This window comes from Simochromis diagramma, unplaced genomic scaffold (genome assembly GCF_900408965.1).
Source record: "Simochromis diagramma unplaced genomic scaffold, fSimDia1.1 OVJJ01000483.1, whole genome shotgun sequence".
NCBI classification, from domain to species: Eukaryota; Metazoa; Chordata; class Actinopteri; order Cichliformes; family Cichlidae; genus Simochromis; species Simochromis diagramma.
In genome coordinates, this window is record NW_024386835.1 from 5,859,392 (window position 1) to 5,883,912 (window position 24,521).

Genomic DNA, 24,521 nt, shown 5'->3' on the forward strand with positions numbered 1-24,521 from the left:
TTGCTCACACACACACACCAATGCACATCCATGTACACTATTTATTATTAATAATATAACTCACACATGCATCCAGGTATGCATACGTGTGTGTGTTCGCTCACACACACATACACGAAATATTCAATTACTTTTCACCTGAACTTGCAAAACCCTTACAACATAAAACAAAGGTATGGAAATTCTAAGATCTCAGCCAGCCGTAGGCAATTATTATCTCTCACACGCATATGTCTCACATATTCACACTTATTTACACCTTCACACCTTTCTGGAATAAACACATGCATCAGACGTTACGCTGCCACACATCTCCTCCTCCAGTACCATCTGATTACCGTTCCTCAAAGAAAAAAAGAAGAAGTATCTTCTTTGCTTTATCTAGGCACTCACTGAACTCATTGAAAAACTGACCTCATTGAACTCTTTTGCTCCCTTGGCAGCCATTTTTCTCCTTTTTTCTTTCTCTCTTTCTTTCTTTTCCTCCCTCTTACTGATTTCTGTTCTTTTGTTTTACTGGATTTTTACCTTCTCCCCAGTGCGCAGTTTACAACACATTGACTGATTTTCACACCTTCTCCTTCCTTTTAGATTGCTTTCATTTTCACTGCTGTCAAATCCCACACCTTTCTCCCTACAGATTTTCCCTCACTTCCTTCTGTCCCTTCCTCCTCACCAGCAGTCTGTAAGCATTCATCTGTCTTGTTACATGTCTCACACACACACACACACACACACACACACACACACACACACACACACACACACACACACACACACACACACACAAAGCTGCCCCCTGTCTTTCAGGGCAGTGCTGTAAGCCTATGGAGCAGATGGGCTCAGGGCTGACTGACTGAGCTGTGCTCTGACAAACTGCCTCTCTGGATATTGTTGCTCAGATGAGGGGATGATTTCCTTTCCACAGTGGCTCATCGAAAATTGTCCACCCACAGACTTGCCAATCTAAAAACTGGCAACTAGTCTAAAAATTTGAATACTTGTGCTACAGCTAAAACTTTTTTAATACAGAGTTTAGCAACGGTCTTAATATTTCCTCGATTCTTGGGTTTGCTAATTAATATACTGGGAATAGGAATTCTCGCTATGTATTAAATCAGGGCCCACATTTAAATTTGGAACTAGTTTTGTGCCAAGAACTATGCAAATTGAGTAATATTAATTATAATAGGAATTACTGAAATTTGTATTTAGGGTTTTTTCACTGTCAGTCAGTTTCATGTCAATGTCAGTGCACAGGCTTGTGCTTTTATATATTTTTATATTTGTATATGAAAAATACATTAATGTCCTAGACATTATACATTTACTTGCATTTTTCTGTTTTATAGTGCTATTTTACTCTTACCCACACATTCCACGTGTAATCCGTATTATATTTCTTAGTTTACTAGTTTATGTCTTATTTTCTACATACTGAGAAAGTATAATTGTCTTAAAGATAAAATCTTGAGCTCAAGCATAAAAATTATTGTCATTGTTTCAGATGTCTGAGTTGTTGTTTTCATCTTCATTTAAATCATCATTTGAAGTCTAAACAATTTGAATTTAAAACCCACGATTCCATGAATGAAAAGCACAAAATATAACTCGACCGGCATATTGGCCAATTTTTAGCTATTTGCCAATGAATCTGTATCAGGATCATTAAGAGATGACGAATAAAAATTAAGAAAGTAAAGGAGAGACAGGAGAAGCACACTCTGACCCCATTATGAGTGTTGATGTTGTTTAGTTTGTCCTCCAAGTAGTGAAGCAGAGGCAGTGAAGGTGCATGACTTTAAATGGCAGGGGTCAACCACAGTGCACAAGAGAGGTGAAGAAGACAGCCAGGGTACAGGGGTTAAAAATCAGTGTGAGTGGTTATTTGTTGACAGAAGGATGGCAATGGCAGTGACGACTTTATTTATATATCAGATTTTGTTATACTTAAACTACTTATACTTAAACCCACCTCTTAATACAGAAGATAAAAACATAAACACATAAGTAGGTTTACAGTGTATTAAGGATAGCAGCAAGAGTGAAAGGGACGGTTTAGTGAGACCTGCTGTGATGTTTGGTACAGAGACACTGCTGCTGACAAAAAGACTGGTGGCCAAGCTGGAGGTGGAAGAGCTGAAGATATTAAGATTTTCATTGGGAGTGACCAAGATGGACAAGATTAGAAATGAGTGTATCAGAGGGACAGTTCAGTTGGAGCAATTTGGAGACAGACAGGCAAGGTTGAGATGGTTCCAACCTGGGAAAAGGACGGATAGTGGATATATCAAAGAAAGCATGTTGAAGATGGAACAGGAGGACATGCAGAGGGTTGGTGTCAGAGAGGATGCTAGGAATTGGGCAGGTTGGAGGCAGATGATCCGCTGTGGTGACACCTAAAGAAGAAGCAGAAAAAGAAGTTAACACTTCCTGAATCAGAAGAATCCAAGCTGAAGTACAGTAGGTTCCTGAAATTATCCAACCAGTCCTTCATCTGTCTATCCATCCATTCTCTTGTGTGTTTAATCGTGAATTTATCTTTATTTGAAATCCACACACATTGTCCGGAATCACACTGACACATTAAAAATCTGCAACAGATAAATTATTCTGTTAGCTCTGACTTGAACAAGTGAATTGTCAGGATAAATACTTCCACATGCTGTATAAAAACATCCAAAAATAATGGAACTCGGCAGAAACACCAGTACAGCTTGTGTTGAGTGTGTCGCCCTCTTCTGGTTGACACTGTGAATTGCCTGTAGCCCTGACATTGTGATGGCTGAGAAACTGAGTAAGGTCATGAATTGGACACAATGCCAAACACTCCTTCTCCCATTGGAAGAGCAGATGGCAGCTCCCCAGTGCACAAGGCAGGGAGATGCCACCACCAGACGCTCAAGGGTGTAGAAGCACACACGAGCACAAGCGCATTAACATTCTTGGTATTCATGCATTTGTGTGCGCACCAGTAGTATACACTCGGAGCACCGAATGCACACACGCGGACTCGTGTCTAGGACCCAGCTAACAGAGGCTTGACCTAAATTCCTTAATTTCCCATGTCTGAGGGTTGAATTGTCTCTTCGCCTTTCTGTCACACAGTGAAGTAAAGTTGTGGCAGGTTTGCATCATAAGCACTCACATCACTGGTTATATGTCACGTATATACATTATCTGCCAAGCTTTATTTTGTTTAATGACAGTCACAGTAACATGCAGTGTCTACCAGTCCCATTGAGTCATGATGGTGAACTCAAGGCACCACGTTACCCAATGTTTCCATGTAAATCTAACTATAATATCTACTTTTCCACTGTAGCACAGAATGAACTATAGCTTGAACTTGAATGATTAATGTCATTATAAAGTATAAGCCTCTGTGACATGCACTGGTAAGCATCCCTATTTAAACCAAGCCTTCTAATAATAAACACTTCATTAGCACTTTTGTTAAATACGGATGCACTGCAATGATCGTCTGCTCAAAACATACAGGAAATGTCAATTAGCAGACAAATTTGCTGTGTGTATTTCACCGCATATCCTCGATTAGAGTGCTTGAGATCCTGGGCATTTAGGCACACAGATTTGTCACGTTGCCTCCAATACATAATAATAATGCGGCTATCAGTGTCAGTTTGAGCCATATTGGTTGACACACTGAGGAGGGTATGCTAAGCTTAGCTGAGTGGCATGTCACGGCAGGATATGAGTTAGCTAATGTGGTGTAAAAGGATTTAGAGGATTTGACCCTATCAGCGGAGATGGCACTCAGAAAGGCTCTGTTAATGACACTAAATGAGTCTGTGCCTGGAGCATGCTAATAATGGTGGAAATAAAGCCAGTTCATAATTTATATGGAGATTTTTTTTGTTGCAATTTCTTTTTGGCAAATGGTTAATTGCAAAAAGTGTGTCAACGTGGTGCATACTTTTAAAGGTGAAGTAACACCAAATGTTTCGGTGCCTTCTCTGAAACAATGAATTGTAATCAACTCAAATTGCCCTTCAAATGAGGTGTAATTTTTAGGTGAGCTGCTTTGTCATCACTTATTGCCTGTCTCACACTGCACTGTGCCATTATCTGATTTTTATGCATGTTTGTAGCTCTCCTAAGGTGATAATAGAGATTTATAGCAAATATCTCCTCGCCATTTCTCCAAAGAAACTGTCTGATTGATAGAAACTATGACAGAGAAGAAGAAATGTCTGTTTCTGGTCTGGTGGTTGATTTCCAATTTGACTTTCAAATTTTATGAATAGGAAAGTGGTATGAAAAGCCATTAACTGCTAGGCTGACAATTCACATTAGCTTTCTCAATATGGAAACTGTGAGCAATGTTATTTTGACGATTGTTTTTTATGGAATGTGAGTACCTGACTAAAATTCAAATGAGGGAGTGATGGTTTTTATCTGGCCCGAACCCAAAACCTCCGTAGCAAACAGCAGTCTGCGTTTGTGCAGAGCGACTGTAAGTTAATACATTTTCAGGGAACTGTTGTTGTCCTGCAGAGCTGACTTTGTCTGAAAGTAATTAAGATTAAATGTACTGTGCTGAACATAAGATTAAGTTTTAACAGTATTATTAGTTTTCCTTGCATCTGCTTCGGAGGTAGTCTCTAATATTAAGACATCCATATTTTATCCCAGTTTACCTCCAGTTTACAGCGTGATATCATAATATACTAACAGTATTTATTGAAAATGGCAATTAATTCAGTAGAAATGTACGTGTTTATTAGCTGTCTGCCAAAATGTACAAAGAATTATTCCAGTTATTAATTCACTCGACTGCACCAGCAGAGATAAGGAAACAGCATGCTTTAAAAAGCTGAAATGTAATGTACTTACAGATGTATTTACAGATGCTCGGTGGGCTTGTTTACTATTCTTTTGGCTTAAAAAGTTAGCAGAAATTGAGTAACAATAATTACACTATTCAGCTATTAATAACTACATATCCACACAGGATAACAAGCCTAATACCTGTCACTATCACCTTTGCATGATATCCCTCCATTATAATCGTCCATGGTCCATGACGAGAAGCGCCATTCTTGCTGCCCTGCCAGGCAGGGCATTGGCACAGCTTGACTAGGAGGACAAGAAGTTGTAGCTGCCAACTCCTGCCGCCCACCGCCCACTGGTCAAATCCTCTTTTACTGGTTTCACTATGACACTCTGCTCACCATCCTTGGCTCACCATGCAAAGCTAGGACAGGAGCTTCATCACTCATGCCAGGGATACCCACTGGAGGTGGGAAGTGGAGAGAGAAGTGACAGTGGAGGAGGAGAGGGAAAGAGAAACAGATGGAATAAGAGAGAATGATACAAGCTGAAAGAAAGGGCTTTTACAGAGATTTGGCCATTGTGTATCACAACTTACCTGGAGGAGATACAGTGAGTCAGCCAGAGACAGCAGGTAGTGTTGTTAACTATAATTTTTTAAACTGCCTTAAGTGTGTAATATTATGTTTTGGATTTTTTTTTATTATTACTATTAAAGGAAAGGCCACAAAATCAAATCTTCTCATGTCTGCATTTGTTTGTGGGTGCTCATGAAAGGAAATGTTTGTGCAATGATGATTGACCTTATTTTTCTGAATGTGATTAGGCAGAAAAAGGAGATATTTGTTCGCTGGCAGCTGCAAAGACCCACATAAATGCAGAGGCGTCTCGAGTAACTCAGCGCTGTCAGCAGTTTTTCTCCTACTGATAATCTATGCCCTGACCCACAAGCTACAGCGCGCCTTTGTTTAACATGTTGTTTTTCTATCCATTTCTAGCATTTTAACGCAGATGTTCACTGTGGGAGACAGTGGGAAGCTGGCTCATTCACTGTACAGACAAAAAAAATGCCTTCCAGCTACTCTGTTTTAGTCTGGTTTAGCACAGAAGTGGGCGTATTTGTGTGGCCAAGCTGATATGGATGGTTGAGTTTGAGTGTTTGTGTTATGTGTTTTGTACAGTGCTGTATTAATCAGCTCTTAAACCTTTTTCCTTCTGTCTTTTTTGTTGGGTTGTTTGTCTCTCTTTTTTAGGAAATATCTTCAAAAGAATCTCTCTTCTGGCCTGGAGGTCTTCTAGAGGGTTGGACCTCCTCGCCATCATGAAAGGCTTAGGGACCAACCGCAGCAGACACCTGTCTGATTCCTGCGACACTTCTGCAGACCATTCAGAGGCCCTCTTTTCTCATAAGACCACCACACTTCCTCGCAGCCCTTACTTGCTGAGTCCCACAATGGACCACTATGGCACCATGGACCCCCACCTTTACTCTTCAGCCAACCCAAGCTCCCTTCCACCAGAATGCATGCTGCCCCTCAACAACCAGCTGTCCAACAGCAGCACCTTTCCTGGGATTCACTACAACTCCTATGACCAGTCTGATTTTTCTCCTCCTGGGGACAGTATCGGAGGAATAAGCACAGGGACCTTGGGGACCTCCATGTCCATGGGCATGGGGACGGGAATGGGCATGGGCATGGCAGGGCTGAGCGCACGAACACCTATGATTACAAGTGGCTCAGCAACAATATCACATCATATGACCAAGAACCAGACCCCACCAAGTCTGCTTGAGTTTGATAAACAGTTACCTGGTGGCCGTGATGGATTCAGCACATTGCAGTTTCACCGAACATCTGCTGCTGCTGCTGCCAAGCAGCGTACGGACAGTCCTGGTCGTATTCGTTACATGCTGCACTCAGTGCAGAAGCTCTTTGCAAAGTCGCAGTCCCTGGAGAGCCACAACATGAAAGGAAATGTTAACGGACGGTCGACCGGCAGTGGAGGAGGTTCATCTAGTACGGAGGATGGAGGGAAGCACAATCGCAGAGCCAAAAGTAAAGATCGGGGTACAAAATCAGAAGCAACTGCCAAGCGACGGCCACGCTCCAACATGTCGGGCTACTGGAGCTCAGACGATCTGGACAGCAGCGATTTGAGCAGCTACCACAACACCATGGCCATGATGACTCTCGGGCGTCCATCTGGCCCCGACAGCCATGGGGGGCAGAACAGATACATCCACAGTGGCTACAACACTATCAGCTCATCTAAAAGCAGCAGTGACTTAAAGTATCAGGCACTTCCTGGGCCAGGGGGTGGAGGAGGTGGTGGATTAAGTGGACTAGGTGGGTTAAGTGGACCAGGAGGTTTGATGATGAATGATAGTGACTATATGAAAGGAGGGTCATGGTCCACATTAACCATGGGTCAACCAAGACAGGTTATTCAGAAGGGCTCAGCTACTCTGGACAGGTCCATGCTCAAGTCCAAGTCCTGTCAACAAGAACTAACCTGCAACTACCTACAGGTTGGAAGAAGGGTGAGTAGCCCACAAAGTAGAGTGGATAAAAAATTATATTCTATCTATTTGTTGAGTGTTTACTGTATGTTTATATAAGCTATTACCATCAAGGGAAACACTTCAGTGCTTAGATAACAACATAGATCGTTAAAAACTGACTGAAGACTCATTTTGTTCACTTAATGGTGGCTATAGGGTGACTGGAGCAGCTCATTAGGTCGCAGCGGGGGTGCCAATGAAATCCCATGCCGGCGAATGCGGAGCGGTAGCTATGTGAAGGCAATGGGAGACATGGAAGACAGCGATGACTCTGAGGGAAGTCCCAAACCCTCACCAAAATCTGCTGCTCGGCGTCAGAGCTACCTCAGGGCTACCCAGCAGTCTCTGAGTGACCAGTTTCCCCCACGCAAGTAAGGGCACAAACTGAATTATTAGTTTATTACACATTAGCATAAATAATAAGGGAGAAACCCTTTACATACAAACAAGGATCAAAGAAGAAGAAAGCGTATGGTTACCGTTCATGAGAACAACTAGAAACCATGTCTGTTTCTACAGTCATGATAAGCTGAGAAAAATACAACATGTTGTTTTTAATGCATGACTATAGTCAGAAGAAAAGTTACTGATTGGCTCTTTAAAATGTATGTAGCCCCCCCCCCCCAAAAAAAAACCTGCTGATTTTCAGAGAACGCCCAAAACACTTATTAGAACACACTGTTATAAATACTGATTGGCAAAAGCTCTTAAAAATCAAAAAACAGTAAAAAAAAATCTATGGATACATACTGAAGCCCAGCCTCAGAACAGACACACACACACAAGTGCACACGTGTACACACAGTCCACGCTGCGCTTACTCACGCATAGAAGTGGTGTCAGACTCCCTGCTGCTGTCCACATGTCACTCTTACTATCATACCTCAGCTGTGATTTACCTACATACTATTGGCCATAGAAAGCGTCACTAAGATAATACGCTATACAATAGTGCAGTTTACACAATACGACACTGAGTTTTGCTTGCGTTCAGCCAGTAAATCAGCACAAATCAGCCCAATCGCTTTGACTAAGTGGGACTGTGGCTCACTTGCCTCTGAGTGACATGGTTTCTGGAGCAAAGCATTGCACAATGTGTGATGCAAGCACAGTGGGACATTGCTAATTGACTGTGCCTTTTCATGCAAGGCCAGAAAATATAGTCATATTGTTTCATTTTTATCCACAGCGATGTTACACTAATTTAAGCCACAGCTGTCATGCTTTCTAATGTATAATCAACTTTTCAAATATTGACTTGTTAGAGAAATGTATGAAATTTTAATACCCCGCGATAACATCTTTTCCCCCAGATTATCATGCTTTGACAAACTTTAGTGTATTTTGGGCTTGTTTTTGTCAGTGTCTATTACATTCATATACATACATGACACAAACCTTGATGCAATAATGTGTTGTATAGTTTCCTTTTGAGGTATCTTATGATTCTGGTTGGATCAGAGGCAGGTTGGGGGGGGGGGGGGGGGGTGTTGATAATCATGAGCACAGCTTACCTACCAAACACACCGAGCAATTTAAAAATCTAGAATTACGCTTGAATGACTTACCCTAATACCCCCCTGCTAATTCCTGATCGTCCAACCCTACTTTCTTCCGTTCTGCGCCTACCTGATTGGCGTGAGCAGCAGAACCCTGGAATACACCTTTTTGCAAGGGGAGCTAGATGCCCTGTGGTCTCCACTCCACAGTGTGTCCTCTCTGCACCAGCTGGGCAGGTCAATGAGCAGGTTAGTGATAGGTCTGCAAGCCACTTCTCAGGGGCGCGGTGCAGAACACTTCAGATCGGATTGGTCTATGATCAGTGACTTTGCACTGCCCCCCTCAGATGTCTGAAAGTGGAAACTCCAAATGCAAAAATTCATGTCCTGCTGCCAACAACTGCTAACCTCCCGTAAGCTTGTAAATACCATCTGTCCAGTGCTTTTAGGTGGAAAGTAGCTTCAACACTATTCAAATTAGGGAATGAGGGGGACATCTGTGTCCATACACTTTGCCATGGCACTTTACTGCCATGTCACTATCACTGTGTGCCAACAAAGAACATGTATAACATACTATTTTTAGCTTAATAAAAACCTAAACATGTTTTGTCTTGGCACCATGATGGCATAGAACGCTGTGCACTGTACATGCCTCGCCTGACATCATTGGCTTTGCATGCTGGGATGCTAAAATGACTAATGCTAAAATTAGATGAAACAGAGATGAGATTTGGAGCATCAAAGTGGGAATTAAAGGGATGACTTCAATAATAAACTTGTCCTCCTTTTATCTCTCTTTCAATTTCTGGTTTTGCTGGTCACTCATTTTCTCCCTTGATCAACGTTTTCCCTTCTGCCTCTCTGTCATCGTGCATTAGCAACAGCATATCCTGTTTACAATCATTTTCCATCAGTTTTTCTACTTAGACTTCATATCCCTAAAGGGTATCTTTTGGTTACTTCCCTTCCCAGCTGTCTTCCAGCTCTCAGAGAGTTCTCCAATAATCGCAGCCTAGACAACCTAGACTGTATTGGGAGTATAGGCTCATCTTTGCCACCATGGGACGACGATGACTTCAGCCAGGCTTGCAGTACCTTGGGCAGGCGCATGGGACAGGTCAGTGTTTTCCTGGAAGACTGACAGGGAAAATGTGGCGTCTCTTATCTTTCAGAGGTTAAAAAAATGTTTTCCATTTCTGCCTGTGTCTCATTTGCTTCCATTATCTTCCTAATGAGTTCCGAGTGCATTTGTTCTCGATCATAATTTACATCATTTGGCTCCTGGCAAACTTTCTACTCTCACATCACCAGTCAAAGACCCTTTTGTCTGCCTCGAGCTACACTCGTTTACTTAGTATAATTTACATTTTCACAGATACAGCCCGAACAGCTGTAATAAAACGAGCTCCCAGCGAACAAAGATTCCCTATTTTCTGACTGCATCTCACTGATAGTTTAAATTTCCAGTTCGTCCACTTACATAAGAACTATTAGCCTCCCAATGTCAAGGTCGGTGAGATGATGAACAACTGTGCAGCGTGGCTCTGATCTTCCTCAGTGAAATGAGGCACTGCAGGCTATTAGTACAGGATTTACAGCCAATCTCCGACAGCTCACTCACTGCATTACAACACATTCACCCAGTATATCAATTTAGGGATTGAACTTACATGCACAGTAGCGAGCCATGCAAATTCATTATGCATTATATTTTTAACTTAGTGATGGACTTTTTCCAGAGCAGAAAAATTCAAATTACCTGAAACATTTACATGATTGTGCCAATGTGTGCTGACACTCACCTTTAGAAAAGTCAGAGCAAAAGATGAATTTATATGAGCATTGAGTCACTACATGAAAAAAGTCACATCTGTTGCCTTATTGTTTGTTTGTTTTTGTTTGTTTCTTTGTTTTTAGCATTATTGTTGTACAGTTTTATGTGAGGAAAAAAAATGTAAATAACGGTGCAGATCACTAGAAGAAAAAATGACTTTAATGCATACAAATATAGCCTATAAAATAAATCAGTCTAATATATCATTATTGGACATCATAAAAATGCATTTATAGCAAATTCGACATACCCTTAACCATACACACATTTGCACAAGTGCACACATTTGGTGGTTTTACTGCACATCCAGAGGCTACTCCTTGCAGCTACTTTCAAGGCAGCCGCCTTAATTGCGAGGAGCAGCTGCAGTGAACAAAATAACCACTGCTACATCAGTGCCAATCTTGTTTTGTTTTTTTCCCTTCACTCTAGCTACGAGACCTAGAAAGGAGCCATCATTATGAAGACCGCAGCTCAGATTCTACATTTAGAGATTCCCGTTCCCATTCTCAGGACAACTCAGAGCCTCCAGACCTACCCATGCCAACGTGCTTCCGATCCCGCAGCCACAGCTACCTGAGAGCCATCCAGGCTGGCTGTTCCCAAGACGACGAAGTTGCATCCATTGACTCGGGCTGCTCTCCGCCTCCCATTGACACCACGGTTCGCACCTACAGCACCAGCACTGGTAAGTCCCAGACTGAAAAACTGATGGTAAATTGCAGATTTTTTATAAAACGATATAGGAAGAGTCATTGCCACAAATCACAGTAATGTGTTCCCAAACTGATAAAACCATTTTCTTTCACTCCTTTTCAAGTGTGACACAATCACATGAGCCCAAATTCTTTGCTTTGCTTTGTGTTTTCCATGGTAGTAGTTTGAATGTTCATTATAACCTTGGTCTTTGGCGGGCAACTGATCCTCCAGCATGCACACAGCGTTACATGCAGCTCAAATGCAGCCTTTTTTGCCCATGCTAGACGAACTTTCTGGACAATGGAAGACATGGAAAGAACAGTTTGGCTCTTACCTGAGAGCCACAGGCTTGGACAAAGAACCAAAGGAGAAACAACTTGCAATTTTTCTTCAGCGTTTTGGGACAGACAGACCACACATCCTACCCCCACGCACAGGTAACAACGTGAAACCAACCCCTTTTCCCCCTAAAATCATTCTATCCATTTACCACTTCATGAACTACAAAGAAAAATAAATAAATGAAATGTTTATCAGTACAAATATAAAGTTGTCAAACTGCTGGACAGAGACTAGATTAAAATCATACTCTAAGTATACATTACTGTGTAACTTGTGATTACAGGACATGGTAGCACAAGAAGACAGTGAGCAGTTTGTTTGCTAACCTAACTTTTAATTTCACAGGAATGTTTTACTGGTTGTTGACATCTCAGTGGCCCCTGATGCATATTCCTAGGCTATGGGTTACTATTAAAAAACAAACAAACGAACAAACAAAAAAAACATCCACTTTGTGGCGCTCTTCACACAGTGTGTAAGTCACAGACCACATGCTGCCTTCATGGTAATGAAACTTTTCAGTGCTACTTGGGGATTATTCTGTAGCTTCAGTCTACATATTTTAACCAAGGATTTGTTTTTTGTTTTTTTAATTAAACGTGTTTACTTGTGCATAAACACAATAGGAAAAATTAGCTTGTCTGTTGTTTTGTTTTTCAAAAAATATTGCATTAAAAATTACAAAAATTAAAATTACATTTGAGAAATTAAATCAAATTTAATTTCTGATTATCAGAGTTTAGAGTGTAGACATCAGATAGAGTTGCTTTTTTTTGTTGTATAAGAAGCAATCAGATATTTTTCTTAGAAAGGGTCTTTGTTGCAGTTATACTAATACTTAATTTACTTGTGCAAAATTTAAGGCATTATGAATATGGTTGTGTAAAGTATATTTAATGTCCAAAAGTGTCTAGAATTGCATTTTAGAGCAGTGGAACAGAATTAAAACTAACACTTTCATTGGCAGCAAGCCTGTGATCTTGCAAAACTTTACAGTTAGAAAAAGAAAATTTCATTTTAGATCTAATTTTATTTCAGTTGTTGTTATCCTTACTGTATTTTTTATGTCTGAATTTTAAAAAATAAAATAAAATAAAATAATTTTAAAAAGTTGTAGGACCTTGCCGATGCTATTATTAGCATTTAAAAAATGGGGGGGGGGAAGAAAGAAAAGAAAAAAGCTTTTGGTCTTCTGACGGTGGCGATAGAATGTCCGAGGTGCTCCTGAAGGCATCAAGTAGAGCTGCCACCACGCCTCCCTGGAGCTCAGAGAGACGCTCCAAACAAAAGGCAACAAAACCCGGCTTTTCGTTTCCACAGGCGTGACAGGTAGTGCGTGTCGACAGCTGTCATTGAAACAGTCTAAGTCTTTACTCAAGACACTTCGTGTGTTTTTTTTTTTGACTGCGCTGTGAGAACAGGGTAAGTAAACTAACCGTTCTCAGCTTACTGTTTACACGTTATCATCAATTAAGCTCAAGTTTGGTGTCCCGGCTTGTTCGGTGACAGGATGACGTTTAGCTGTTGCCCACGGAAACGGACGTATGCTTTGTGGTGTTAGGACGATAATTGAGCATTCACGTTGATAGTTTGTGCTGGTGTTTCTGAGCATAAGTCTAAGTGGACGGCTAAATGTATTCACTTGTCTTCATTAAAATTGGCCTGCACAGGGGGATTATTTAAGGGCTGCCCCAATATTCGCCCAAATGTTGGTTTAGAGCCCTTTTCAGGTTACATTTAAGGTTCTACAGTTTTGTAACTGTGAAAAATCTGTCTGTGTCCTGATGATGGTTTCCATGACAAGGGAGTGGTGGTCATGGTTACAGGCAGTGTTGTGTGTTTCTTGTGATGTTAATGGATTAAACTGTACATAATCCATACTTTGCTGATAAACCCAGCATCACAGTTCACCTCATGCTGTTTCTGAACCATCAGTGTCACTTGAACCAGTTGTTGTTACTGATCCAGTGTTTATATTGGTTTCGGCTGAGCTGGAGCTGTCATCCACTATGTTCAGTCTTTCCAGTCTTTATTGAGAACATGGTTGTGTTTGGATCCAACCTTATTGCCCTCAGCTTTTTTCCATCCTGGTTTATTAAATAAGCATTTTGGGATGAAGATTAGTGTGTTCTTTAGTAAAGTTGTATACCCTTTAACATGATGGATTATATGCTGGATTATAGCTGGTGTGCTGGTATCTTAAGGCTTTGGTTTTTACCTTGTTGTGTGCTTAATTATTTAATTACTATTGCAATATTCTCCCTGAGGGGGAACTTTAACTCACTCAAGCTTCTAAAACGAATTGATCAAATGTTCCAAACCCGATGTTGGGAAATGCCCTTCAAACAGTGGTAGCTTTGTGGGAACTACCAAATAGTAAAAAGCTATTTAGAGAAAGGAGATTGCTGTTTGTCCTGTAGCACATGTCCCATTTTTCTTTTCTCTCAGTTTGGGATTTATTCTTTATTCTTTAGTTAAGGTTTAATTAATTGGGATGGTTTTTAAAACTGATTTATATCCTCCTAAAACCTCAGCAATTCTTTTTTTTTTGTCCTCTGTTAGGGATATGAGTCTAAGACCTCTACATCAAGCACCATGAATGCAATCTATACGAGTCCTACTTTACTGTCAAGATGACATCCTGGTCTTTCTATTGATCCCAATTTGTTCTCTGTCAATTAAATTTCAATCATACTGAAAACTGGTTGAAATAATTTTTTTGGATGAAACATGAAAACAGGACAATACTGACTGAGACCACCAAAGAGGTGGTCCTCAAGCTACATCAAGCTGAAAATGGGCAACCAGGTGTTTTTAAATAAATAAATGTCAAAGCACACAAACCACCTGCAAAGGTTTATCTCTGAAGGTAGCATAAAAACCAAACATTAAAAATACCAGCTTAAATCATTCTTCAGCATATCTGTGTTCACAGCATGACTCAGATAACCTATGCTCTAAATTTACTGGCTCCTAGTTATAGATCGAGACAGATTCTTCAAGCTTACGCACTCCAGAGTAATACTTGATCTTCATGCCTCAGATAAGGACAGAAAGAATAAAGCCTTCTGAAAGGTAATGTAACAAGGCTGCCTCATTCTGCTGATGCAATAGAAATTTCCTTCACAGGCCAGTGTCTTGTGCGGCAGAGCCCTACTTTTTACAGAAATTCTTATCCATACAGTGGGGGAAATAATTATTTGATCCAGTACTGAATTTGTAAGTTAGCTCGCTTCCAAAGAAAGGAGCAGTCTCTAATTTTTATGGTAGTTTTATTTTTAAAGGAGAGAGACAGAATATCAACCAAAAATCCAGAAAAAAACACATCAAATAAAAGTTACAAACATGTCGTTGAATGAAACAAGTATTTGTTCGCCTACAACGCAGCCACAATTCTGGCTCCCAAAATTTCTCTATATGCTCACGTGACAAACAATTTACAGTATATTACAGATGCTACTAATCTCAACTTGTTTTGTGTACGAAGCACTTCTGTCAACAGAATCAATTTCTTCCATTCCAACCTTTCCGCCAAAGTGGGAAAGACTAAAGAGGTGTCAGAGTATGTCACGGGAACGCAAGACCATCAACAATGATGAGAACGTGACAACTGCTCGTGCGATTATTCAGAACTGGAAGAAATATAAAATCGGTCACAATCATGCAAAATTTTTCCTCGTAGGGTGAAGATGATTATGAGAAAGATGGTGGATCAGCCAAAAAACACATGAGAGGAGCTTGTTAGTGATCTGAAGATAGTTAGGACCTCAGTCACCAAGAACACCATCGCTAACGCACTATACTACATAGGAATGTGGTACTATAAGTTTCTTCTGCTCAAGAAGTTTGACAGTGAACATCTAAATAATTCAGTGAAAATTTGGCAGAAAGTGCTGTGGTCAGATGAAACTAAAATCGAGCTCTTTGGCACCAACTTGACCCGTCGTGTTTGAAGGAAAAGAGTGCGATCCAACGAACACCATCCCCGCAGTCAAGCAGGGAGATGGAAACATCGTTTAGAGCTATTTTTCTCTTAAGGGTACAGGATAACTTCACCGCACTGTTGGTTGAGAAAACTACCATAACTAATAGAGACTGTTAACCTCATTGTAAGTGAGCAAACCTACAAATTGAGCAGCAGATGAAATAATTATTTCCCACACCGCTATTGTGTCTCAATTGAAGATTAATCAAATTTTTTTTAACAACAACAACAATTGATGCAACATGTTGCTTTCAACCATAATGCTGAAATTATCTAAAAAAATCTAGATATCAAAACATTTTTTCAGCAATCTGCTTTTTTTCTCTCTCTCCTTTGTTAATTTTTTTTACTCCAAAGACCAACTATATGTTTTTAATTCAGTGCATCCCTGTTGAAGGTTATTTTGTGTAACTAAAAGGCAGCAGTTTTTGGCTTCATGTCTGTTTTGTAGTTCTTTTCTGCAGTTCTGAACAAAAGCTTAGGGTTAGAAAGAGCTGGCTGCACTTTTGTTATACGATTTTAAAATAAGATGTTTCTGTTTCCACAGCTGTGTATGCCTGTGTGGCTGAAATCTTTAACCTAAGCAAGTACAGGAGACAGTCTGATGAGAGAATGTGCTACTTGCTGTTCCTCTGTTGTTAATGCGTTTCTGCACTGCACTCTTTCTGATAGCAACAGGCTTTCTACATCTGTTTTCTATGCTATCATACAGTTGACTTTTTACACTTTGCTCATTAAGCTGTATGAACAACAGTGGATTGTGTGGGTAAACTCTAGACTTGTTAAAAACCGGTTGGGTCACTCGTGTGGTTATGGATGCCATTGCTAATCTGTATGTGGAGGAATCTGCAGTCTCGTGGGAACACTGTGGCAGCGACGGTGCTCAAAAAGACACGGGAAAAAATGTTTGACAGTTTGTCAAGTAGACACAAGGTTCGACACAAGGCCTTCCTACCACTGCCCATCTAAAATATACCGTCTTTGGAATTAATGTTATTTATTCGACAACATACTGATTGTATTTGAGTGTCCCGTTTGTTGTGCGCAGCTCTGCTGATCTATCTCCTGACTAATCTCAGAGGCAGATGTCAGTTATGACAGTTACGTGAGTAAAGCAGATTCGGCGGCATTAAGAGTTAAGAGGGTGAATTCTGGTCAGATGACGAAAGCGTGATGTGACACTTGGAGATCTGCGGGGCAGGTGTCCAAAGACAGACATGCACACTATCTATGCCCTCTAACACCTCGTCACGGTGACAGTTACCCCGCACGCTGGGATGCATTAGTAGTGCCAGCGCACCACATCACACGCTGTGCTCTGCCTACTGTCTTAACTCGCGTTAGAAAAAGGAGAGGAAACGTGGACTTTTCAGCTGTATCAGCGAGGATGTTGGTCATTCTTGGTGGATAGTGACGTGCATAGCTATGATGAATGTTAAAGTGAACGTTTCTTGAATGACATTTGTTTGACAGTGTTTGTGTGCAAAGATGCCAGACACTTTACAGTTTTTGTTTTGTCAGCTTTCAGGCTAGCTCAGAGTTGGTGCCTTCCATCTTTGAAATGTGTGTTTCAATGCATCAACTATCGATGCATCAGGTCAACAAGAAGAACCGTTACAAGTTTTTAAGGCTGATGAGGAAACTCAAATCTGATATTTGTTAAGCTCTACAAATGGCTGATTATGCAAAAGTCAGCGAATAATTGTGCTGAATAATCGTGTTCTCGATATTGACCGTTATGACTATTCAGGCTTTCGCCATATTGGCAACACCAGTGGATCCTTTATTGTCAGTTTGTTTCCTATTAGGAAAGGGTGTGTAAAAGGGTGTGCATGTTCGCACTCCTGTCTGTGAAAGGAAGAAGACACGCTCTATGTCTGGAGGTGGGCCAGTTTAGGTGTGGACTGGGTATCATCTCCGCTGTTTATTAATGCTGTCATTGTTCAGGCTTCTCTGGAATGTCATCTTGAGTGCATTGCTGTTTAGTGTCACAGCGGGGACAAAGGGCAGCAGTCACAAGCGAGACTTCTTGGCTGTTGACAGGTATTAGTCTGTCAGTAGGAAGTATTGTATTTTCGATTTTTCCAGACGTTTGTTTTCACAGTCCTGAATTACTCCATACAGACTTTTTTTTGTGCTATTAAATAAAGTAACAACACTGTTTTTAGATTTGAAAAAGAACTCTCTGTATTCATACATCTTGGACTGCCAGAAGGACCTTAGATCTAGTGACGGTCCAGTACTTCAGGCTGGTAACTGACAGCAAATTGACAAAATTGACTCGCACTTTATCAGATTAAACTGACTCAATAATATGTACGAGGTCAGATGAGCTGTGAGTGTGTGTGTATGTGAGTGTTTGGAGGTAAAGATAAGGAGCAGATTGAACAAATGACCCTTTTGTTAGTGATTCAGAGCAGCTCACATGCTTGCTGCAGGGCTTTTTAAAAACCCTTCTTGGAATTTTGACTGCAGCTTTCAGTGAAACCTGATGAAGCATAAAAAATGTTGACTGGAGTTCACCAGATGCTGTTGTGTTGTTTCTTCTAATCTAAAATGTAAAATTTAGCACGTGACTATAGGAATCTGTGATCATGTCCTGCTGTTGTGCCATGTTTTACACTTTGATTAAGTGGTAGTGAAGCTAAGCCTGACTATAATGTTAAATAGGCCAAGTTTAAATTTATATTAAGGCGTTATATATTATATCTGATGCATGAGTTTTTGTGACTTTTTGAGACTTTCACATCATCAGTGTGCTTTTTTTTTTTTTTTCCCCATATGAAAAAACAAAATAAAAATCACAACGCATTTTTAATGATGTAACAAATCTGATACCAATTAAAACTCATATATGCAAATATTTACTTGATTTTATTTTATTTTATCAGAAAGTAAAATAAAGTAAACAGTCTCATTTAAAAAAAAAAAATTGAATTTTCTGGCAATTATTTCATGGTTCAGGCTTTAAAAGGTAAGTTTCTTCTCTCAGCACTGAGAAGAGCCTTTGAAGTTAACTCTCTTCCATGGTTTTTTATTCATTCCTCTGTTTTTCCTCATGTGATGTCAAATAAATCATCTATTTGAGGGATTATACAGCAACCAAAGGGTTTACAGTGCTACAGCAACATTCCCTGTTTAGATTAGACATTTTTAGTGGTACTCCATCGCACTCTGCCATTACTGTGTGTGTAGCATGAGGGGAATAGTGGTCTCTTCTACAGAGTCCTTGTGTTTAAACTAACTATAGAAGCCTGTGAGTGTGTTTACATGATCTTAATGGGAATCTGTAGCCTGACTGAACATCTATATAGCTTGTGATTGATGACTGGATTATACGCAGCTCCAGAATGGCCAAATGTTCTATTCTTAAAAAGATTTATATCACAAATTCTTCTTCTGATTTTACTAATATAGATCAGAGGGAAATGAAAGCTATAAAGAAAACTGAATGAATGGCCATGCTAGCATTGAATCATTGTGGTCTAATAGGCAGAGGGCAGACGTTGGTATGAGCTGGAAAATCTGCTTTTTATATTGCGTGATGGTCTCATGTTGTGTGGATTTCATGTAAACTAACACAAACTGTTACCAGTATAAGGAGCTTGGCTTGAGAATTTTAACCCCTGTATATGGTACGCTGCCATGTGACCATGAAACTGGAGCATTGCGACGCGGTGGAGTATTAACACACAGCTAGCATATTTGTTTTGTTGGTGCAGCATTGAACATGTCAAAGCGTACAGACGCGAGCCCCTTTCAGATGAGCGCTTCTTTCCATTGATCTGATGGCATCTGAACGCGTCGGGCTAGATGAGCGTCTGACTGGGCACTCTGGTTACTTTTCGCCACGGCAATCTAACTCGCTCAGTCAGAGTGTGAGGTGCGGAGGGAGCTACTGTGTCACATGCAGCACACACACGCTTACATTGATTTAGTTACTGAGATCGATATTAACGTATATAGTTACACTTAATGAGTTAATGCTTACAGTTTTCATTAATATAGGTGCAAAAAGTATTTTTTCATGAGTGCAATGGTGCTCTCCACCACTGTCACTGATGTATCTGACAGAACATTAAAAGTGACCTGTGTCAGGGTCACTGCAAAAAGCTTATGTATCCCATGTTTGAAAAGCCCAGCTGCTTGCTTTTTTTTGTGTCTTGCCAAATTGACATTTATTACTCAACATGCTGTAACAACAAGCATAAATGCACTATTAAAGGTGGCGGAAAGAGAGAATATTTTACTTGTAAAGGTGTTGTAAAAATGTTAATTGCATGTTATCTCTTACTACACAGATTTTATTTGAGTGGTTTTCTCCCTCTTCTGTGTATACATTCTCTCTGCGTTATCTTTTATGACTGGAGGGCGTTTTTGGACTGTCATTAGTGAGCACTGCAGATAAATCTATCTCCCTCAGCTGTTCTACCATATTTGGCTTTGAGTGTCAAGTGGCCAGCAATTGGTTTACTGATTTCATCACCTGTCTTGTGATTGAGTCTTTGAAGCACACGGGGTGTGTGTGATTTAATTTAGCAACCTTTATGGGATGATAAGTTTGTTCAATTTGCTGCCTGATTAGATTTTCCACTTAATGGGATGCTTCCCCAGTTCAGCTGTAGCTCCAGCTTTCATGCAACAGTGTCTCTGTATGTTTATGTGCAGCTGAAGAGTTTTGCTTTGGACATGTTGAGAAAAGTGATTAGCGAGTTCTTAGAACTACCCTGATAAACAAATGGGTAATGCAGTAAGCTGTTTGCAGTTCTACTTGTGCATTTTATTATCATTGATTCCTCCTTGTTTTGTGTTCACAATCCCTAGAAGTCACTGGCCAGTTCACTGAAACTCTTATTTATAATCCTCCTCTTCTAATTTCTCCCTCTCTGCTCTTTTCTCCTTCAGTCTCCACGTGCATAACCACCTGTAAGAAAGCAGCTCCTCCACCAGTGCCACCCCGTACAACCTCCAAGCCCTACATCTCAGTGACCGTGCAGAGCAGCACAGAATCGGCCCAGGACAACTACTTGGACCAGCAAGACAGGAGGTCAGAGGTCAACAGCCAATCTAGCCACGCTCAAAGCAATTCTTCTGACAGCCTTGACAGCACCCGTGCCAACAGCCTGGCCCGGGGCATTCCCCGCCCTCCGCACATCATCCCCACTCCTATTGCTACCCCGAGAGAACCAATTGCCCCCGCTACTGCAAATGCTTCCACTGAGACAAGTGACTCTGTAGTCCAGCACGAACCCCTAAAATCGGGATTTAATAAAGGAAATCTTGCAGCAGAGGAGCCCCTAGTAGTCCCGGTGCCCAGGCGGAAACTTTCCTCCATTGGCATACAGGTACGACAGGGGTGGCTGTACCACTGTTGCACAGTTGTGTAGAAATCAGACGTTAACTACACATCTAACACAGAGCAGTGCCAATAGTCACATCGTTGACTGAAGTGTAACTCGTTTTGCCTGCTGAGCTTGAATCCAGGAAAAAGCTAATTTTGTTCATGATCTCTGTCTAAGTGTTTCCCATCAAACCTAAAAGTATGCCTGGAAGTTAAAGGTGTCATTACTGTGACTCTCGCTCTCTCATTACACCTGGCGAGAGCAATCTTTTTATTTTATTTTTTTTTTCTGTGGTATTGAAACCAAACCACATATTTTTGCTTCACCTTCTTCTCACTTTCTGTTCTGAAGCGGAAATATTTTATCCATTTTCCAGATCCGGCTCTCAGTGACTCATTTAGAACAACCTTTGGTTTCGACATTGTATTGAAACCAAGCATAAATTATACAGGTTTTTTTTCTTTTCAGTTTTTCCACTAGTGTTTTGTTTTGTCACTCTGGAATGCCAGCTAGTAGCCATTGCTCGGTGCCATATTAATTGATTCGTGATCGTAGTTTTGACAAAACATTTGACTATATTTTTGTTTGTGTCATTGTTCCTTACTTTTCAGGTGGACTGTATTCAGGAAGTTGCACGAGAAGAGACTCCTCCCCTGACCAGATTTCAATCAATTGGAGTACAGGTGGAGGACGGGTGGCAGTAAGTCCTCTTCCTGTCCTTTTAACAACGTGAGGAATTTATATTATAGCCACACATACTCCTCTGACTGTTCTTTCCCTTTCCAGGAGCTTTGTAGATGTTAAAAAACCCTCATTGTCTTTGTGTGTTGTGTTTTCAACATTGAACCATATTCCTATAATGAATATTAACTACTCAAAGATCCCCTCCGGGCATGTTCAAATAAACAAAAATATTAATCATGTGTAATGTAATGGGGGGGATTAATTACTCACCTAGAAATTCTTAAAAGCCTCCTACATTGAATTCAAATTGTCAAATATGAAGCTATTTTTTGTCTTAATTAAAAAGTTTAACTGCTGGTTGTAAGGCTCCTCATTCATTACTTTCTGTGAGTGATAGTTGTGCAGCAGACCAAAATTATCTTAGTTTGCTAAAGTCTGTCTTTTGAACTCAACTTGTAGCAAGTAAATGTGAAAATAGTCTTGAAGTGTTGCACTGTGAACATGCATAATGCAGTTAAATGTGAAATGTGCACACAATTTAAACTTGCCACAGGGTGATGACTCACACTTTTTCTACAGATTATATTCAAGTGCTGCAGACAGTCTGGAAAGTGCAGATTGAGTGTTTCACGCATTTGTTAGGCGTGTATACAATCAGGTATCTTGTATAGTAAGTGACTGTCTGCTTTCTTGTCTCCTTACAGTCTTTTGCAAAGTGCTTGAATATAATCAAGATAACAGAGAACAGGGCAAATGCACGTCTGTCTCTGGCAGCTAGTTTTGGCTACGCACCGCGGGAAACTTTAAATATGTCTCTGTTTAATGTGTGGTTAAGATTCATTTGTTTGGTGCAGTGCATTCTGTGACTTGTTTGTATTTTGCTGGTATTGTGCTATGTGACTCTGTTATGTCAGTTTTGGTGCAATGATTCTGTCATTCTTCAGGGTTTTTTTTTTTTTTCTCCCTCTTCTTTATGTTTCATTATTTGACTGAACGCAAACCTCCTTATGTTCATTTTCTGACTGATAACAGTAATGCTCAGTCATTGCATCCATCATATCTAATCAGCCTTAGAAAAACAAGAAGCTAGAGTTCCAATCCTCACAAATCATTTGATGCTGGTCTGAGTGCATCATAATGTATGCAAGGCCCAGACTCCATTAGATCCTCTGTATTTATAATGTCTACATTCACCAGTGGAATTGGCTCACTGTTTAAACTAAGAAAGACCTGTTTGTTCCAGTAAGGAGTAAACAGGTTTTCTTTGTTAATGCTGTGCACATAAAATGTCACAATGTTCTTCTAATTATGAAAAAAAGCAAATTTATCACAGTGTCAAATACTTTTTTTCAGGCTCAGTCACTCCAGCAGCATGGCCTCAAAACACGAAACAGACTCAGACACGCAGGACATCTCTATCATCTCCCATGTAATTAATGCCAAACCCACTGAGAAGAAAGTCATGGTCAATTGTGCCAGTCAGTCCATGAGCTCCCCTCCTGGACGAGACTCTTTAGACAGCGCCGACCCCACCTCTTCACCTCCACCTCCCAGGCAGATTCTCAACCGCTCCACCACAAGAAGCAGCTCTTCCTCTTTCTCGGAAAGTCTGGACCCAGCGTTGGACCCCTCTTCTCTTCCACCGCCAGACCCCTGGCTGGACAGCGGGAATAACAGCAGTGTCCCTCAGAGCGGAGGAGGGGGAACGCTGTGTCGGAGGGACGGCCAGTGGTTCTTGAAGCTGCTGCAGGCCGAGACGGGACGCATGGAAGGCTGGTGCCAGCAGATGGAACAGGAAACCAAAGATAACCAGCTCTCAGAAGAGGGTAAGGATGGCAGGGTGCTCACTGTAACACAGTTTTCTCATTGTTTAAGTACCTCTGCCAGCTGGAGAAGGTTGCAGAATAGAAAAAGCATAAATCAGTTTACTTTGTTGTCTCAGATATGGTTTTGGTTGTGGTGACACATTTTGTTATTGTCTGGAACAGAGAGTGTTAAATTCACAGCAGAGCCTATGACTCCTGGGTATTGTTGTGTACCACAATGGCAAAATTACAGGAAGAAAAGCAAAATTTCTCAGAAATAAACATGAACTAATTAAACCTCGTGACCATAAACCAAATTCACAAGTTCATTGCACTACCAGGGATAGTTTTGTGTGCAGTAACATAAAGGAAATTGTTTAAAAATTCATACGTAAATCAATCGGGACACACTCCTGAAAAAATCATAACCCTGCGATTGCTCTGGTTTCCTCCCACACTCCCAGAATAATAGACTGAGCTATGGTGGCCATAGTTTTATCGGTCACATAAACCCTAAACAGTCAGTTTCTCCAGGTTAGCTCTGTGATGGGCTGGTGACCTGTCCTCTCCACTGCCCTAAGTTGAATGAATGGATGGCATATTCCAAAGAAGATATTTAGGGTAATTGTGTCATGGCATATGTCTGTGTGGGTTCTCATCCTGGTCATCGTTATTTAAGTAGATTAGAAAGAGCTTGAAAAGAAAAAACTCAACTTTTTTGAGTTTATTAAAGACATTTCACCTCTTATCTGAAAAACTATGTTATGACATAGTTTGTCCAGTAGGATGCGCTCTTACTCTAGTATTTACAAGAGTCAGCAGGAGTAAGCAGAGTCTGCAGCACATGTAGTTGAGTCCACTTTACAGCTCAGCAGACCGTGGTGCAGAGGTGATTAGGGCTTTCATAGCAGGCTAAGTTGCTAACTGTGATCAGGAGTAGCTTTTTCATACATAAAAATGTTTTTAAGTAA

The 24,521-nt window shown here is 40.7% G+C and overlaps 1 protein-coding gene across 10 annotated transcripts in view; it reads left to right on the plus strand.

Moving 5' to 3' along the window:
* The window catches only part of dlgap4b (discs, large (Drosophila) homolog-associated protein 4b), a 125,693-nt gene that overhangs the window by 96,038 nt on the left and 5,134 nt on the right, over positions 1 to 24,521 (plus strand). For 5 of the 10 annotated variants that reach the window (XM_040029011.1, XM_040029010.1, XM_040029014.1 and 2 more), the window contains 9 exons: positions 6,048 to 7,336; positions 7,514 to 7,728; positions 9,004 to 9,105; positions 9,832 to 9,976; positions 11,126 to 11,381; positions 11,677 to 11,829; positions 20,625 to 21,064; positions 21,673 to 21,761; positions 23,099 to 23,571. In XM_040029011.1, the coding sequence (XP_039884945.1) occupies positions 6,116 to 7,336; positions 7,514 to 7,728; positions 9,004 to 9,105; positions 9,832 to 9,976; positions 11,126 to 11,381; positions 11,677 to 11,829; positions 20,625 to 21,064; positions 21,673 to 21,761; positions 23,099 to 23,571 (3,094 nt within the window). In that variant the 5' untranslated portion in view covers positions 6,048 to 6,115. Of the gene's footprint in view, positions 1 to 4,735; positions 5,429 to 6,047; positions 7,337 to 7,513; positions 7,729 to 9,003; positions 9,106 to 9,831; positions 9,977 to 11,125; positions 11,382 to 11,676; positions 11,830 to 20,624; positions 21,065 to 21,672; positions 21,762 to 23,098; positions 23,572 to 24,521 lie in introns of those variants that run through there. The other 5 variants (XM_040029009.1, XM_040029006.1, XM_040029008.1 and 2 more) reach the window with 5 other exon arrangements.